An 18,414-nucleotide genomic window follows, 5' to 3' on the forward strand; every position below is an offset into this window, starting at 1 on the left:
CTCGCAAAAATCTGAAAGTTTATCTAATTATCAGGAATTTTTTTAAAACATATTTCTTTCCGAGATAAAGCCACTAGATCACGATATTATTGACGAGACTCGAGACGATACTAGTCCTTACGAGAAAAGACGAGACTGTATTGACTCAAATCTCGCCCTACAGTCTCGCAAAAATCTGAAAGTTTATCTAATTATCAGGAATTTTGTTAAAACATATTTCTTTCCGAGATAAAGCCACTAGATCACGATATTATTGACGAGACTCGAGACGATACTAGTCCATACGAGAAAAGACGAGACTGTATTGACTCAAATCTCGCCCTACAGTCTCGCAAAAATCTGAAAGTTTATCTAATTATCAGGAATGTTTTTAAAACATATTTCTTTCCGAGATAACGCCACTAGCTCGCGATATTATTGACGAGACTCGAGACGATACTTTTCCTTACGAGAAAATACGAGACTGTATTGACTCAAATCTCGCCCTACAGTCTCGCAAAAATCTGAAAGTTTATCTAATTATCAGGAATTTTGTTAAAACATATTTCTTTCCGAGATAACGCCACTAGCTCGCGATATTATTGACGAGACTCGAGACGATACTTCTCCTTACGAGAAAATACGAGACTGTATTGACTCAAATCTCGCCCTACAGTCTCGCAAAAATCTGAAAGTTTATCTAATTATCAGGAATTTTGTTAAAACATATTTCTTTCCGAGATAAAGCCACTAGATCACGATATTATTGACGAGACTCGAGACGATACTAGTCCTTACGAGAAAAGACGAGACTGTATTGACTCAAATCTCGCCCTACAGTCTCGCAAAAATCTGAAAGTTTATCTAATTATCAGGAATTTTGTTAAAACATATTTCTTTCCGAGATAAAGCCACTAGATCACGATATTATTGACGAGACTCGAGACGATACTAGTCCTTACGAGAAAAGACGAGACTGTATTGACTCAAATCTCGCCCTACAGTCTCGCAAAAATCTGAAAGTTTATCTAATTATCAGGAATTTTTTTAACACATATTTCTTTCCGAGATAACGCCACTAGCTCGCGATATTATTGACGAGACTCGAGACGATACTTCTCCTTACGAGAAAATACGAGACTGTATTGACTCAAATCTCGCCCTACAGTCTCACAAAAATCTGAAAGTTTATCTAATTATCAGGAATTTTGTTAAAACATATTTCTTTCCGAGATAACGCCACTAGCTCGCGATATTATTGACGAGACTCGAGACGATACTTCTCCTTACGAGAAAATACGAGACTGTATTGACTCAAATCTCGCCCTACAGTCTCGCAAAAATCTGAAAGTTTATCTGATTATCAGGAATTTTTTTAAAACATATTTCTTTCCGATATAACGCCACTAGCTCGCGATATTATTGACGAGACTCGAGACGATACTTCTCCTTACGAGAAAATACGAGACTGTATTGACTCAAATCTCGCCCTACAGTCTCGCAAAAATCTGAAAGTTTATCTAATTATCAGGAATTTTTTTAAAACATATTTCTTTCCGAGATAAAGCCACTAGATCACGATATTATTGACGAGACTCGAGACGATACTAGTCCTTACGAGAAAAGACGAGACTGTATTGACTCAAATCTCGCCCTACAGTCTCGCAAAAATCTGAAAGTTTATCTAATTATCAGGAATTTTGTTAAAACATATTTCTTTCCGAGATAAAGCCACTAGATCACGATATTATTGACGAGACTCGAGACGATACTAGTCCATACGAGAAAAGACGAGACTGTATTGACTCAAATCTCGCCCTACAGTCTCGCAAAAATCTGAAAGTTTATCTAATTATCAGGAATGTTTTTAAAACATATTTCTTTCCGAGATAACGCCACTAGCTCGCGATATTATTGACGAGACTCGAGACGATACTTTTCCTTACGAGAAAATACGAGACTGTATTGACTCAAATCTCGCCCTACAGTCTCGCAAAAATCTGAAAGTTTATCTAATTATCAGGAATTTTGTTAAAACATATTTCTTTCCGAGATAACGCCACTAGCTCGCGATATTATTGACGAGACTCGAGACGATACTTCTCCTTACGAGAAAATACGAGACTGTATTGACTCAAATCTCGCCCTACCGTCTCGCAAAAATCTGAAAGTTTATCTAATTATCAGGAATTTTGTTAAAACATATTTCTTTCCGAGATAAAGCCACTAGATCACGATATTATTGACGAGACTCGAGACGATACTAGTCCTTACGAGAAAAGACGAGACTGTATTGACTCAAATCTCGCCCTACAGTCTCGCAAAAATCTGAAAGTTTATCTAATTATCAGGAATTTTGTTAAAACATATTTCTTTCCGAGATAAAGCCACTAGATCACGATATTATTGACGAGACTCGAGACGATACTAGTCCTTACGAGAAAAGACGAGACTGTATTGACTCAAATCTCGCCCTACAGTCTCGCAAAAATCTGAAAGTTTATCTAATTATCAGGAATTTTTTTAACACATATTTCTTTCCGAGATAACGCCACTAGCTCGCGATATTATTGACGAGACTCGAGACGATACTTCTCCTTACGAGAAAATACGAGACTGTATTGACTCAAATCTCGCCCTACAGTCTCACAAAAATCTGAAAGTTTATCTAATTATCAGGAATTTTGTTAAAACATATTTCTTTCCGAGATAACGCCACTAGCTCGCGATATTATTGACGAGACTCGAGACGATACTTTTCCTTACGAGAAAATACGAGACTGTATTGACTCAAATCTCGCCCTACAGTTTCGCAAAAATCTGAAAGTTTATCTAATTATCAGGAATTTTGTTAAAACATATTTCTTTCCGAGATAACGCCACTAGCTCGCGATATTATTGACGAGACTCGAGACGATACTTTTCCTTACGAGAAAATACGAGACTGTATTGACTCAAATCTCGCCCTACAGTTTCGCAAAAATCTGAAAGTTTATCTAATTATCAGGAATTTTGTTAAAACATATTTCTTTCCGAGATAACGCCACTAGCTCGCGATATTATTGACGAGACTCGAGACGATACTTTTCCTTACGAGAAAATACGAGACTGTATTGACTCAAATCTCGCCCTACAGTTTCGCAAAAATCTGAAAGTTTATCTAATTATCAGGAATTTTGTTAAAACATATTTCTTTCCGAGATAAAGCCACTAGATCACGATATTATTGACAAGACTCGAGACGATACTAGTCCTTACGAGAAAAGACGAGACTGTATTGACTCAAATCTCGCCCTACAGTCTCGCAAAATTCTGAAAGTTTATCTAATTATCAGGAATTTTGTTAAAACATATTTCTTTCCGAGATAAAGCCACTAGATCACGATATTATTGACGAGACTCGAGACGATACTAGTCCTTACGAGAAAATACGAGACTGTATTGACTCAAATCTCGCCCTACAGTTTCGCAAAAATCTGAAAGTTTATCTAATTATCAGGAATTTTATTAAAACATATTTCTTTTCGAGATAATGCCACTAGCTCACGATATTATTGACGAGACTCGAGACGATACTAGTCCTTACGAGAAAATACGAGACTGTATTGACTCAAATCTCGCCCTACAGTTTCGCAAAAATCTGAAAGTTTATCTAATTATCAGGAATGTTTTTAAAACATATTTCTTTCCGAGATAACGCCACTAGCTCGCGATATTATTGACGAGACTCGAGACGATACTTTTCCTTACGAGAAAATACGAGACTGTATTGACTCAAATCTCGCCCTACAGTCTCGCAAAAATCTGAAAGTTTATCTAATTATCAGGAATTTTGTTAAAACATATTTCTTTCCGAGATAACGCCACTAGCTCGCGATATTATTGACGAGACTCGAGACGATACTTCTCCTTACGAGAAAATACGAGACTGTATTGACTCAAATCTCGCCCTACAGTCTCGCAAAAATCTGAAAGTTTATCTAATTATCAGGAATTTTGTTAAAACATATTTCTTTCCGAGATAAAGCCACTAGATCACGATATTATTGACGAGACTCGAGACGATACTAGTCCTTACGAGAAAAGACGAGACTGTATTGACTCAAATCTCGCCCTACAGTCTCGCAAAAATCTGAAAGTTTATCTAATTATCAGGAATTTTGTTAAAACATATTTCTTTCCGAGATAAAGCCACTAGATCACGATATTATTGACGAGACTCGAGACGATACTAGTCCTTACGAGAAAAGACGAGACTGTATTGACTCAAATCTCGCCCTACAGTCTCGCAAAAATCTGAAAGTTTATCTAATTATCAGGAATTTTTTTAACACATATTTCTTTCCGAGATAACGCCACTAGCTCGCGATATTATTGACGAGACTCGAGACGATACTTCTCCTTACGAGAAAATACGAGACTGTATTGACTCAAATCTCGCCCTACAGTCTCACAAAAATCTGAAAGTTTATCTAATTATCAGGAATTTTGTTAAAACATATTTCTTTCCGAGATAACGCCACTAGCTCGCGATATTATTGACGAGACTCGAGACGATACTTTTCCTTACGAGAAAATACGAGACTGTATTGACTCAAATCTCGCCCTACAGTTTCGCAAAAATCTGAAAGTTTATCTAATTATCAGGAATTTTGTTAAAACATATTTCTTTCCGAGATAACGCCACTAGCTCGCGATATTATTGACGAGACTCGAGACGATACTTTTCCTTACGAGAAAATACGAGACTGTATTGACTCAAATCTCGCCCTACAGTTTCGCAAAAATCTGAAAGTTTATCTAATTATCAGGAATTTTGTTAAAACATATTTCTTTCCGAGATAACGCCACTAGCTCGCGATATTATTGACGAGACTCGAGACGATACTTTTCCTTACGAGAAAATACGAGACTGTATTGACTCAAATCTCGCCCTACAGTTTCGCAAAAATCTGAAAGTTTATCTAATTATCAGGAATTTTGTTAAAACATATTTCTTTCCGAGATAAAGCCACTAGATCACGATATTATTGACGAGACTCGAGACGATACTAGTCCTTACGAGAAAAGACGAGACTGTATTGACTCAAATCTCGCCCTACAGTCTCGCAAAATTCTGAAAGTTTATCTAATTATCAGGAATTTTGTTAAAACATATTTCTTTCCGAGATAAAGCCACTAGATCACGATATTATTGACGAGACTCGAGACGATACTAGTCCTTACGAGAAAATACGAGACTGTATTGACTCAAATCTCGCCCTACAGTTTCGCAAAAATCTGAAAGTTTATCTAATTATCAGGAATTTTATTAAAACATATTTCTTTTCGAGATAATGCCACTAGCTCACGATATTATTGACGAGACTCGAGACAATACTTTTTTTACGAAACGAGACGAGTCTGTTCAAGTCTTATCTCAAATTTCGCTCTACAGTCTCGCAAAAACCTGAAAGTTTATCTATCTGTCGTATCTCAAATCTGGCAAAAGTCTGAATGTTCTGTAATTATTATGAATTTTATCAAAAAATATTTCTTTCCGAGATATCGCCACTATTATTTTAGAATTATTGCCTTGGATAAACTAAAGTCATTTTGATAAAGTATGATAACCCCAGGACGTTCATCATGAAACTCTATTCATAAACTATACGATACGATAGATCTCATCAAGATGGATCTGTGTGTGAAAAGTCATGATGATTGACGCATGCACAGAAGAGTTTCTGTTTTCGAGAAAAATTCAAAAAAACCACAAATTTTGACTTTTGACTTTTCATTATAAAGCCAAGCTTCTCACCAAAATTTGATCTAAATTGACCGGACTATAAAGATATGTACTGAAAGTGGTACCTCATCGTCAGAGAAGTTGCACGATTATTTTTATTTGTTGTACATACAAAATTTTAAACCAACCAAACGGATTTATTTTCTTTCGGAAAAGTTGTGTTATATTTCCGCGAGGATTGACAAAATATGTTGTTTCAAACGTAACCCGAAAAATAAAGCACATTTGCTTATTATTGGCTTAAACTAGAGTTTCATCTTGAGTTCAAGCTTCAATTCAATCTCCAGTTTCACCTTAAGTTATAGAAATGCTATAGGTAATACGATGAAGCATCCAAGCCACATCTGTACCGACAAAAAGACTGTTTTCCCGGGTTTCGTTAACCATGAGGAAACTGGTTTGATACTACATAATATAGATGCCTTTGTTTAATATGTGTTTGTTCATTACAATAAAAATTATTTAATTCGTTGATTCCATTATTCAGGAAACATAAAAAATTGCGAGACTTTTGCAGGATCTCTGCGAGACTCTCGCGCGGGATATGAGAGGTAACGAGACATTCGTTTGCGAATCAAAACGAGAAATATTATTGTTTGTCATTTTAAAGGAAAATCTCTACTTTTTGCGTACCCTCACTCCATTTTCTAGTGCCATATATTGTTTATTATTCTCCCCTCATTCTTCCTAAACCCCTATCTGTTGACAGCATCCCTTATTTCTGTCCGTAAATCTATTTTCAACCATTCCAATCTCAAATTTTAAAATAAACGTCAACAACAAAATAAATATTTTATTTTACAAAATTTCGTACAAATTTTAATAAACGGTATTTCCAAATAATATTCACAAAATTCTATGGGTTGAATAAAATGTTTCTAAATCAGCTTTTTCTCTTTTTTTTTCGGCGTGTTCTATTTCATTCTTCATAACAAGAACAGTCTGTTAAAGGGCAGTTTTCATTTGGATAAACTATGCACTTGTCCATACAAAAAACGTCCGCAGCTAAATTTCCTTTATAAGCACCGACAGCTTCACAAGTATTCCTAAAATTAATCATAACATTTCAATCATGTTTTCATATATATATTTGTATATTAATTGTGAAGAATTCTTTGCCAGCTGTATTATGAGCGGTTTCTTATTGAGATCGTGGCAATGAAACACCAAAGTGGACTAACTTTAATATATTTTCTGAGCTTTCGAATACTTGCGTATTCATCGTCTGGGAAATAATTAATTAAGATTGACGGTGATTTTGTTTTTATAACAACAATAATATAAACAGGGTGTCCCACGACGAATTAAAACTATCTGTTTATGGCAAAATAATAAAATCGTATGTTCTTCCACTAACAAATATCCATGAAAATACTTCAAAATTACGAAATTTTCTTCAAATGTAGAATTAAAAAAAAATAAAATGAAAGAAGCTATCATACTTACGGGCAAGTACAAATGTTCAATGGGCAATTTGGTGGATACTTCAAGCAATTTTTCTGACACCAATCCGCCATACCGGGAATCATTCTGTATAAGCCATGAGGAAGACAAACTTGATCTCGAACCACCAGTGGTACTACATTGTAAGGTGCTGGTCGTCTATGATCTTTATAAAACAACTGATACGGATTCAAAGATTCCACAAATATTGGGGGTACAGCACCCCCGGTGCTAGAATGTATCGCCACGTCGGCGCAATTTCTGAACGTTTCCGATTTTCCACAACCCTGAGCTTGTGTACCATTTGGGCACATCCCCCACTGATTACCAGTGTAGTAAGTCCATTGTAGAACGCATTGTGTACAAGTTATGTACGGGGGTAATCGAACTTGATACCTACAATTGAAATACGGTGAAAATTGTCCGCTACTCCCAAATCTACTCCCACAACTTCTCACTGACACTTGCAAATTGAAAATGGTTGTTATTATAGATAGACTGAATCCCTTACAACGAAATTGGTTATGAATTAGATTATGCAAACTGGAAAATGTCCAATGGATTAGGTATATAAGAAGGAAGTTAAACATAAGAGATAGTCTGGTATCTAAAATTGTCAATTTAAGGAAGACTTCTAGGCAGATTACAAGAGATGATTAGAGAGCTAGACCTCAGCATACCAGAACCACGTCGTGACAATCAGACAATCATTCCATTAATTTAATTGTGCTGTTTCAAAGATTTACCTAAAAACTGCTTTCTTCTTCCCATTTTCCGGGATGATATAGCTTGTTTCTCTATTATTCAAATATAAAGGGAACCTATCAAAACAACTTTGTGTAGCTTCTTGCTTGGGATTATTATTAGGACACAGCAGAATCTCGAATCTTCCGTAGTGATTAGCTGTTAATTCGATTTCGATATCAATATTTTGTCCAACACTAAAATGTCTGCTGATAATTCCTTTAGCGTAAATACCACCAGCTTCGTGCGGTCTCGGTTGTTCGATGTGGTAAGCGTCTCCGCAGATTCCACATTTACCTTCATTTTGTTCCCACTGCACTGAAAATAAAACAGTTTACACAGTCACTTCATATTTAACATTAGATAAAACTCAACGTACCTGCGTACCCCCCACAAAATAATTCATTGTCATTGTAATTAACAGGATTAGGAAATCCAAACCGCCACATGGAATTTCTTGCAGGAGGTTCCATCAGTCTACCATGACCAGCTACCATCTTAACCAAATATAGACTTAGTACTAATAACTTTGACATTTCAACTATTTATGTCCTAAAAAATAATTATTAGATGATGTACAGACTAGGTAAAGTTGAATGTAGTTTTACCGAACGTAAATAAATTCTATATAGACTTAAATAAGATACGAGGTCTTCAAAATTATACCATACAAGCTCAGGCAAATATTGGCGAGTCATAAAACGTGTGTGTGCTGAAACACAAAGTTCATTCTATTGGCCAACTACGATTCTTTTGAATTTTCTCCTAGCATCTGTTGATAATGTTGTAGTGGTAGTTTGATCAGATCTCAAAAGTTTATAGTAACACATCATTCAATAAGTCGTGTAACTAACTAAGAAAAACACATTTTTTTAGCAAAAATCGATTTTATTCATCAATTTAATCTCCTTCAAAAACACTACAATCATTCCAGCCCTTCTCCAACTTCAAGATGCCGTGCTTTTAGAGGCATTTGTCTTTATGTCTCAAAATAGGGTTCACTTCCAGCAAATTGCTTCTTCATTTGAGCTGAATTTATCACCAACGAGCATTTTTTTGAGATCAGCGAATAGCAAGTAGTCATTTAAGGACCAGATCTGGACTATACGGTGGATGATGAAGCAATTCGAAGTATAATTCGTTCAATTCAATTGAAACATATTACCTTGATTTTTGTATTCAAACGATCCAATAACTCCATGTAGTATTCGCTATTGATTATCTCCACCTTTAGGTGATATTAAATGAAGAATACTTCATGTGCATCCCAACATACTGAACCCATAACCTTTCCAGCTAACTGTTGTGGTTCACCAGCTGTAATCCACTCATATAATGATCGTTTTGATTCAGGAGTGAAGTGATGGCTCCATGTTTCCTCCATTGTCATATAACATCAACACGTTGTTGTTTTTGATCGACTGTGAGTAAACTAAGTATCCACTCCGAAAAAACCTTTCTCATGGTCCAATGTTCATGCAGGCCTCAGTTATTCCAATTTACTATTAGCTATAAGGAATTTGTGGACTTTTTGGAACAATTGGACGACCAGAAGGTTCACCATTATCGAAATGTCATGAAATCTTTTGAAAGTTGGTCATAAACGTCATATGCTATTGGGTTTTTGCTTTACCGCTGCCATCGACTCAAATCGGGTCTCTTTCCAAGCAGATTTTATCAAACAAAAAAAGTCGCACGGTGCCAAATCTGGTTACGTACCTTGGGTGCTCGAGCAGTGGAGTGCGCTTACTGACCAGCAAGTTGTGGTGCACAGTGTTGCCAAATAGTAAGTTTATTTGACAAACTGATCCTCTGGGCGATTCAGGCGTCTTCCAATGCATCGATTATCGCTTTGTTTCAACATCGTATTAAAAAATCCACGTTTCGTCGCAATTAATAACGTTTTTCATCAATCTTTTTCTAACTTTTCAAGGGAAATCTGAGCAGACCCGTTGACGCAAGAGCTTTTGGTCAATAGTCAGATTTTTTGGCACCAACTTCGCGCGGAATTTTTCTAACCGTTACTTTATCGGCGTTTACAGCCTCGGCAATCATCCGGAGGATCATTCGACGATCTACACGCGCTATTTGGTTGATTTTGGTCACTGTTTCCGGAGTTGAAACAGTCAAAGACCGACCTGGGCGCTGGTCATCTTCAGAGTGGTTACACCACTCAAAAACACGTGCACCAGATAGATAATTATCCCCAAAGGCCGCTTGCAACAGTTCATAGCACTCAGTCGGAGTTTTTTTGCCAATTTAACGAGGAATTTGAGATTGATGCGTGGCTCCACAAGAAAAAAACATATTCGCTTAAAACCGCTACTGCACAAAAACTATAATAGTGAAGGAATCGAGTTTTGGGGCGTACATAGACCAAATATCTAGATACCCAATTCCTAGGGCGCCCTCTAGGCGCGCAGTCTCGTTATTTAATAGCCAGACCTCGTTTCATTCAAATTTATGTGGAAGAAATATTTTAAAAAATTCATCAATTTGATTGATTATTATTATAAATCACATTATTTCTGAAAAATATATTGATATTAGATTCCTTTTTATTAGAAAATAAACCAGATTAATAGCAAACAAAAAGACAGGACATAAAGAATTTTAGCAGGAAATGTTAAATTAAAAAATGTTAAAATACCCTTTAGAAAATCTAGCACAAAATAGGAATTTAAAAGAAGTTTTATTTAAACTCAGGACAAAGCAAAATTTAATTATAATGAGTTCAGAATTTAATTGCAAAAAGTCTGTCAATCAAATTCCTTTAATTCTCTCGATAAGGTAATTTAAAATATATGTTTTGTGATTTGGTATGATATGTAACGAACCAAAAATGATAGTCAAGTTCAAATTCTAATTCTATTAGTCAGATACCTGCATTTTGATTTCCAGCAGGTACAGTATGGGTTGTCATTTATATGATAAAATATCCTACGTGCTTTTGTTTCTATTAGTCACACCTCACAAAATCTCGTCTTGTCAATTAGATCAATACAAAATGTCAAGGCTGTAGCAATTCGAAAATCTTGTTTAAATTGTAGTTCCTATTACCATCAAAATTAATTATTAAACAAAAAGTTTATGTTCAACCATTTCACAAATGAATTTGAATAAAATATGAAGAATTGTATACATGGAAATTATAAGAAATTATAAAATTTTTCCGAAGCGGATACTCCAATTGTTCGAATCAATCAAATGAACAAATCCTAGGTTAAAAACAAAAACAAAAAAGTAAACAAATCTAATGAAATAACGCAATAGATTTACCAAGAATAGGTAATAGGACGAAATAATTTTTTAATTTGCATCTTCCAATGGGATAATTAACGACAAGATGGACAATGGATTAAGCCGCGCCCCCACTGCGTCGTCACGGCCATTAACGGCGTTCCGCACCTTCGGAATAGAAGCCCCGGACAGCGCATCCATCAGACATGGATGTTAGACTGGAACAGTTAAGAACGGTGCATCAAGGACCTTTCTGAAGCAAACCAATCTCACAGAATGCATCCCAACAATCGGGTCAGAAGGACGCAGCTCCAGACCTATTTCACTTGTGGTTAAAAGTACCAAAAATAATACTTCTTAAGAACTGATAGAATTCTTGTTAAATTATTTGATTTAATTTACTTTGCTAGTCTTTCTTTTGGTTGAAATCGATGACGAAAATTAGTTTCTTCTCTATCGCCATCTATTTTATCGTGAGTCATCCTGAAGTACTCAAAAAACTCAAGGTCATCTTCGATAAGCTCCAAATTAACCTTGCACTCACTACCGAGTGTTTATTAAATTTTTGAGCAGTCGATTTTACAATGAGTTGCGCCTTGCTTCTTCTAATATCTTTGATATTTTCTAATACACAATATCAAAGTTTTACTCAGCAAGTATACTTAGAATAAAAACTGGTTGAGGGAGAAGACCTGCCTGGGAAGCTTCCACATCTCCAAAGAAATGAGTGTCTACAAATTGAAGTTATGGGTGAACTCGGTGTTCCTTAACCATTTGTTGTGGGATTGTGGAAACCAAACGACAAAGTGTAATATTCTTAATATATATTCCGATCTTGAGAATACAATGACGGCTCAAAATGGAAATAAATCTGCTGCCAGTACAAAGTAAACAAACAGTCTAAACAAGACCATTGGGTAAGAAGTAACTGACCCTTGAAAGACAAAATGGAAGCCGTAAAGAAAAATATAGTCCTGAATTCATTCTCAGCTCGTGATAAAAAGATATTTCCACCATTACATGGAAAAATTGGGCATCATGAGAATCACTAGATAAAAACGAAAATGTATCAGGACTTACGCGTCATGGTAAAAAGCTACCAGGATTCCAAGGATACGAATATGAAGTATGTCCATTGTAGGTTATCTATACATCAGAAAAAAGCATTGGGATGAAGTTTTTTGGAAATCAACTTAGTAACGTTTTGATCAGTATATTTTTTTGTTTCACTCAGAAATTTAATTCACACAAACAATCAATTAATTAATGATTCAGTTGCAACTGTATTCAAAAACCCGTCTAATAAAAAATTCTTGTCACTTTCATTAAAAAAATTGGTCAAGGTGTTTTGGAGCCCGCTTCTCCATTAAAATAAAATCTAAGTAAAAATTTGCGTTCGTGCGTTGTATTAAAAATCATACTTTGAAAACTTTCGACGCCACTGTGAGTTCATTGTGATTTTATGTCACTACTTCGTTTATTACTTCGTATAAAGTGGCAAAAGTTATTATTTGAGTATTGATCTAACAGTACAACATCCTCCTTCAACTAAATCAACAATGAAGAAAAGGATAATTAATTATTCGAGTTGCACTAAAGAATTGACGAGAGAGAAACGAAAAAAAATATTAACATTATTCATTAACGTCGAAAGTCAATAAACCGTAAAACCATGCGACTGCCTGTTACACACTCAAATCGACGAAATGTTTTGGTAGTTGTTTCATTGGTACATTTTTCGACCTTTTTTACGAGGACAACTTCATTTAAAATTCCACTTGTGCACTTATACTTATGTAAAATGGCCTAGTAGAAAAAACTGATCCAAGGTTACAAATTTTTCTAAATATGGCAACACTGATGCGAATATGTCAAATTTGACGCTTTCGCTGAGGACGATATCGTGACTAATAACCCTATAATCAACCCCCATAACTACCGCCACTATAAAATACAAAATTTTAGGTTAAAAAACCATTTATTTGCACACACTATTCGTTTAATTCTCATGTGAACATTATTTGAAAATTCCTGTAGATTCAACAATCGCACTGTCGCATCGAAAAAAGATCATCCACTCTTTCGATATCATCATCAACACGTGGATGCTACAAACATTCCTTGCCATACACTTGTTTCAGTTGTAGTTTTTTCAAATTTCTTGTGAAATTTCACAACAATATTTTGCTCAACAAACCCAATACAAACAAAGGCAACAGCTACACTGATTTGTCTACAAACACGGTATACATCGCATTCGAAAGAGTAGGCTTAAGACTAAACAACTGACAGTCGTTGGACGCATGCGTACTTTATTGTAGCGGCGTTAGTTACATAATAACTGTACCTCGTAGATTAATTTTTAATAAAAAAAACCTAAAAGAAACGCTGATTTTGAAGTTCATTGGTAACTTTATTATATTTTAGGAAAGTAATTAAAAAGTGTGGTTTTACTTCTTCTAATTGCTAGCAATATCTTTAAGAACCTCAAAAAAAATTCTTGCCCCTCCATCGCGAATGATGAATCATTTTTATTAATATAATGACGCGAAAACATTTTGGACAGTGATCCTGAATTATTAAACATTAAAAACATTCATCCCATAATTTCGAAATTTTAATCATTGTTTACAAGTATCAAAAAATAATAAACTACCTCTTTAATTATCATTTTTAATGAAACTGATATATGTAAACAACAATAACCAACGATTATATAAATTAAGCCAAAGAAGATCGCTGAAACTAGCTACATTTCAATACCTAACAGTAAAATCCAAAAGAAAATGCATCGACAATTAAACAATTTCTATTTTTAACACTAGAACTTTCTCCGTTCTTCATGTCACACATATTCGATGTTATTTAAATCTGGTAAACGAGGAGGCCGCGGCGAATCATCAGCTGTCTCGTTGCTTGTTGTTGTCTTGATGAAAAAGAATTAATATACGACGACAATTGAGGCAAAAGAGTAGTATTGTGATATATCTTCAAAATAACGCCCAGCAAAAGCTTCCCAAACCAAATAATCTGTGAACAAGCATTTCCAATCCAATTAAGTAGCTCTTCACATTGAAGTATCTTCCTAAACACTCACCTGGATACGTTGGGTGTTTAATCTGTCTCCCAATGCGACCGCTATCTGCACAAGCTTAGAAGTTGATGACCAAGAGGAAAAAGGCCGTAGCCAGAACGAAATTTCGAGAGGGTTGGGAGGGAACTGGAGGAAACCAAATTCTAATGAAATTTTGGTTTGGGAGAGTTGGAAGGCAAATTCTTCTAATGAAATTTTGGCTTGGGAGAGTTGGGAGGGAACTGGAGGAAACCAAATTCTAATGGAATGTTGGCTTGGAAGAGTTGGGAGGAAACTGGAGGAAACCAAATTCTTCTAATGAAATTTTGGCTTGGGAGAGTTGGGAGGAAACTAGAGGAAACCAAATTCTAATGAAATGTTGGCGTTGGAAGATTGGGAGGAAACTGGAGGAAACCAAATTCTAATGGAATATTGGCTTGGGAGAGTTGGGAGGAAACTGGAGAAACCAAATTCTTCTAATGAAATGTTGGCGTTGGAGGATTGGGAGGGAACTGGAGGAAACCAAATTCTAATGGAATGTTCGTTTGGGAGAGTTGGGAGAAAACTAGAGGAAACCAAATTCTTCTAATGAAATTTTGGCTTGGGAGAGTTGGGAGGAAACTAGAGGAAACCAAATTCTAATGAAATGTTGGCGTTGGAAGATTGGGAGGAAACTGGAGGAAACCAAATTCTAATGGAATATTGGCTTGGGAGAGTTGGGAGGTAACTGGAGAAAAACAAATTCTTCTAATGGAATGTTGGCTTGCGAGAGTTGGGAGGGAACTGGAGGAAACCAAATTCTAATGGAATGTTCGTTTGGGAGAGTTGGGAGAAAACTAGAGGAAACCAAATTCTTCTAATGAAATTTTGGCTTGGGAGAGTTGGGAGGAAACTAGAGGAAACCAAATTCTAATGAAATGTTGGCGTTGGAGGATTGGGAGGGAACTGGAGGAAACCAAATTCTAATGGAATGTTCGTTTGGGAGAGTTGGGAGAAAACTAGAGGAAACCAAATTCTTCTAATGAAATTTTGGCTTGGGAGAGTTGGGAGGAAACTAGAGGAAACCAAATTCTAATGAAATGTTGGCGTTGGAAGATTGGGAGGAAACTGGAGGAAACCAAATTCTAATGGAATATTGGCTTGGGAGAGTTGGGAGGAAACTGGAGAAACCAAATTCTTCTAATGAAATGTTGGCGTTGGAGGATTGGGAGGGAACTGGAGGAAACCAAATTCTAATGGAATGTTCGTTTGGGAGAGTTGGGAGAAAACTAGAGGAAACCAAATTCTTCTAATGAAATTTTGGCTTGGGAGAGTTGGGAGGAAACTAGAGGAAACCAAATTCTAATGAAATGTTGGCGTTGGAAGATTGGGAGGAAACTGGAGGAAACCAAATTCTAATGGAATATTGGCTTGGGAGAGTTGGGAGGTAACTGGAGAAAAACAAATTCTTCTAATGAAATGTTGGCGTTGGAGGATTGGGAGGGAACTGGAGGAAACCAAATTCTAATGGAATGTTCGTTTGGGAGAGTTGGGAGAAAACTAGAGGAAACCAAATTCTTCTAATGAAATTTTGGCTTGGGAGAGTTGGGAGGAAACTAGAGGAAACCAAATTCTAATGAAATGTTGGCGTTGGAGGATTGGGAGGGAACTGGAGGAAACCAAATTCTAATGGAATGTTCGTTTGGGAGAGTTGGGAGAAAACTAGAGGAAACCAAATTCTTCTAATGAAATTTTGGCTTGGGAGAGTTGGGAGGAAACTAGAGGAAACCAAATTCTAATGAAATGTTGGCGTTGGAAGATTGGGAGGAAACTGGAGGAAACCAAATTCTAATGGAATATTGGCTTGGGAGAGTTGGGAGGTAACTGGAGAAAAACAAATTCTTCTAATGAAATGTTGGCGTTGGAGGATTGGGAGGGAACTGGAGGAAACCAAATTCTAATGGAATGTTCGTTTGGGAGAGTTGGGAGAAAACTAGAGGAAACCAAATTCTTCTAATGAAATTTTGGCTTGGGAGAGTTGGGAGGAAACTAGAGGAAACCAAATTCTAATGAAATGTTGGCGTTGGAGGATTGGGAGGGAACTGGAGGAAACCAAATTCTAATGGAATGTTCGTTTGGGAGAGTTGGGAGAAAACTAGAGGAAACCAAATTCTTCTAATGAAATTTTGGCTTGGGAGAGTTGGGAGGAAACTAGAGGAAACCAAATTCTAATGAAATGTTGGCGTTGGAAGATTGGGAGGAAACTGGAGGAAACCAAATTCTAATGGAATATTGGCTTGGGAGAGTTGGGAGGAAACTGGAGAAACCAAATTCTTCTAATGAAATGTTGGCGTTGGAGGATTGGGAGGGAACTGGAGGAAACCAAATTCTAATGGAATGTTCGTTTGGGAGAGTTGGGAGAAAACTAGAGGAAACCAAATTCTTCTAATGAAATTTTGGCTTGGGAGAGTTGGGAGGAAACTAGAGGAAACCAAATTCTAATGAAATGTTGGCGTTGGAAGATTGGGAGGAAACTGGAGGAAACCAAATTCTAATGGAATATTGGCTTGGGAGAGTTGGGAGGTAACTGGAGAAAAACAAATTCTTCTAATGAAATGTTGGCGTTGGAGGATTGGGAGGGAACTGGAGGAAACCAAATTCTAATGGAATGTTCGTTTGGGAGAGTTGGGAGAAAACTAGAGGAAACCAAATTCTTCTAATGAAGTGTTACTTATTACATATATGTATAATAGAACCAAATTCCCTTATTATATAATTAAAATTAGTTTACAAGCTTTCTTTTTAACGAATTAATCAATTATCTTTCGTGTTGGATTGATTACTTTGTCTTTTTTGGTTTGTGGAGTTTTAAGAAGAAAAAGTCTTCTCGGGATTATATGTGGAAACAGATAGTATCGCTAAGATCTTTGAAAGTGTGGAAATAAGACCTGATTGCATTCTCTAACAGCTGGCTGTGTTGGTTCCAACCATTTGAGTAACCACAAAAATTTCATCTTTTACAAAGTTTTATTTCAAATACGCTTTTTATATCTAAAAGTAGTTTTCTAGTTTGTTTTTTGCCACAAACAGGAATTGAAAGTTTCGCTTTTCGAGGTTATGTTTTTGACATCCCATTGTTTACTTCAGTTTCTTCTTTTTTATTTTTGGTAATTTTTTCGGTGCAGTTTGCTGCTTTTTATGTCTTGATTATTTTATATAAACTTTTCGAGTTTTTGAATAATTGCTTCAGAATAATTATTTCAGAAACTATCAAATAGAATTTATTAAAAAAATATCAGAACCAATCATTCCGAATCAAAAAGGAAACTGTCAATAATGGATAGAGAAGAATTTTCAAAAAACTGTCAACTGATATTTCTTATTTATACTATTTTATACATTCAGAAAAAAACTATTTCATATTTTTCTATCGATAACCATCATTAATGTCAAATTTTTACGAGATTTCGTAAAGCATCTGCCGACAGTTTTGAAAACAAAAGTGAAAGAATAAATAGTAGCTGCTTGAATTTATCGAAATAAAATTTGAGAAAAAAACTCGAAAAAACTTATACGTTCAACAACCTTTATGAAAATTGAAGAATCATCTTATGACTTGTCAAAAATTGTATTGTAGTATAATGAGTTTGTTGGATTGCAGATTAATAATAAGAATAAAAATACTTGTTTTATAAAAAGGTGTGTCGTGTGTGGATCTTTGAAAAGATTAAATTTGTAATTGAAGTTATTCTAGATCAATCTTTAAACAAGATTAAATTTTCATTCGTGATTTGGGATTATTAATTTTCAAGGTCCTAACGACAAACATTTTACTTAAATGACACCCACGAAAAATATTTTGGGTTACAATAATTATATTAATTATAACCAACGCTTTCTAGTATACAACGATAAAATATTTTAAATAAACTAATGGACGACATCTCACAAAAAAGAAGCTACGAGGGGATGTACTGATTTTAAACCCCATAAATATGTTTTTAGGTTTAGAAAGTTGATCCAATCAAAACCTAATAAGTTTACTAAGAATTCTAGAATTGTAGCCCGAAAAAGATATTCGGATATTTCGACAAAACGTAGAGAAAAATCGGAGTACGCAAAAATAGAAACTTTATTAGATATTACATGAAATAATCGAAATGCATCA

The 18,414-nt window shown here is 35.5% G+C and overlaps 2 protein-coding genes across 2 annotated transcripts in view; both read right to left on the minus strand.

Moving 5' to 3' along the window:
* Positions 1–6,154, minus strand: part of LOC130444349 (dehydrogenase/reductase SDR family member 13-like) — a 15,875-nt gene extending 9,721 nt beyond the window's left edge. The window contains exon 1 of the mRNA XM_056779435.1: positions 6,091–6,154. Within this exon, the coding sequence (XP_056635413.1) occupies positions 6,091–6,154 (64 nt within the window). The remainder of the gene's footprint in view (positions 1–6,090) is intronic.
* Positions 6,155–6,686: 532 nt separating this feature from the next.
* On the minus strand, positions 6,687–10,877 carry LOC130444350 (uncharacterized). The gene is made up of 5 exons (XM_056779436.1): positions 10,838–10,877; positions 8,334–8,495; positions 7,957–8,272; positions 7,214–7,606; positions 6,687–6,813 (listed from the first exon to the last, which is right to left on the minus strand). Exons 1-5 carry the CDS (start codon positions 10,875–10,877, stop codon positions 6,687–6,689), a joined length of 1,038 nt encoding a protein of 345 aa, XP_056635414.1.
* Between the last annotated feature and the right edge of the window lie 7,537 nt (positions 10,878–18,414).

The sequence above is a fragment of the Diorhabda sublineata genome, chromosome 5, assembly GCF_026230105.1.
Source record: "Diorhabda sublineata isolate icDioSubl1.1 chromosome 5, icDioSubl1.1, whole genome shotgun sequence".
In the NCBI taxonomy this organism is placed as follows: Eukaryota; Metazoa; Arthropoda; class Insecta; order Coleoptera; family Chrysomelidae; genus Diorhabda; species Diorhabda sublineata.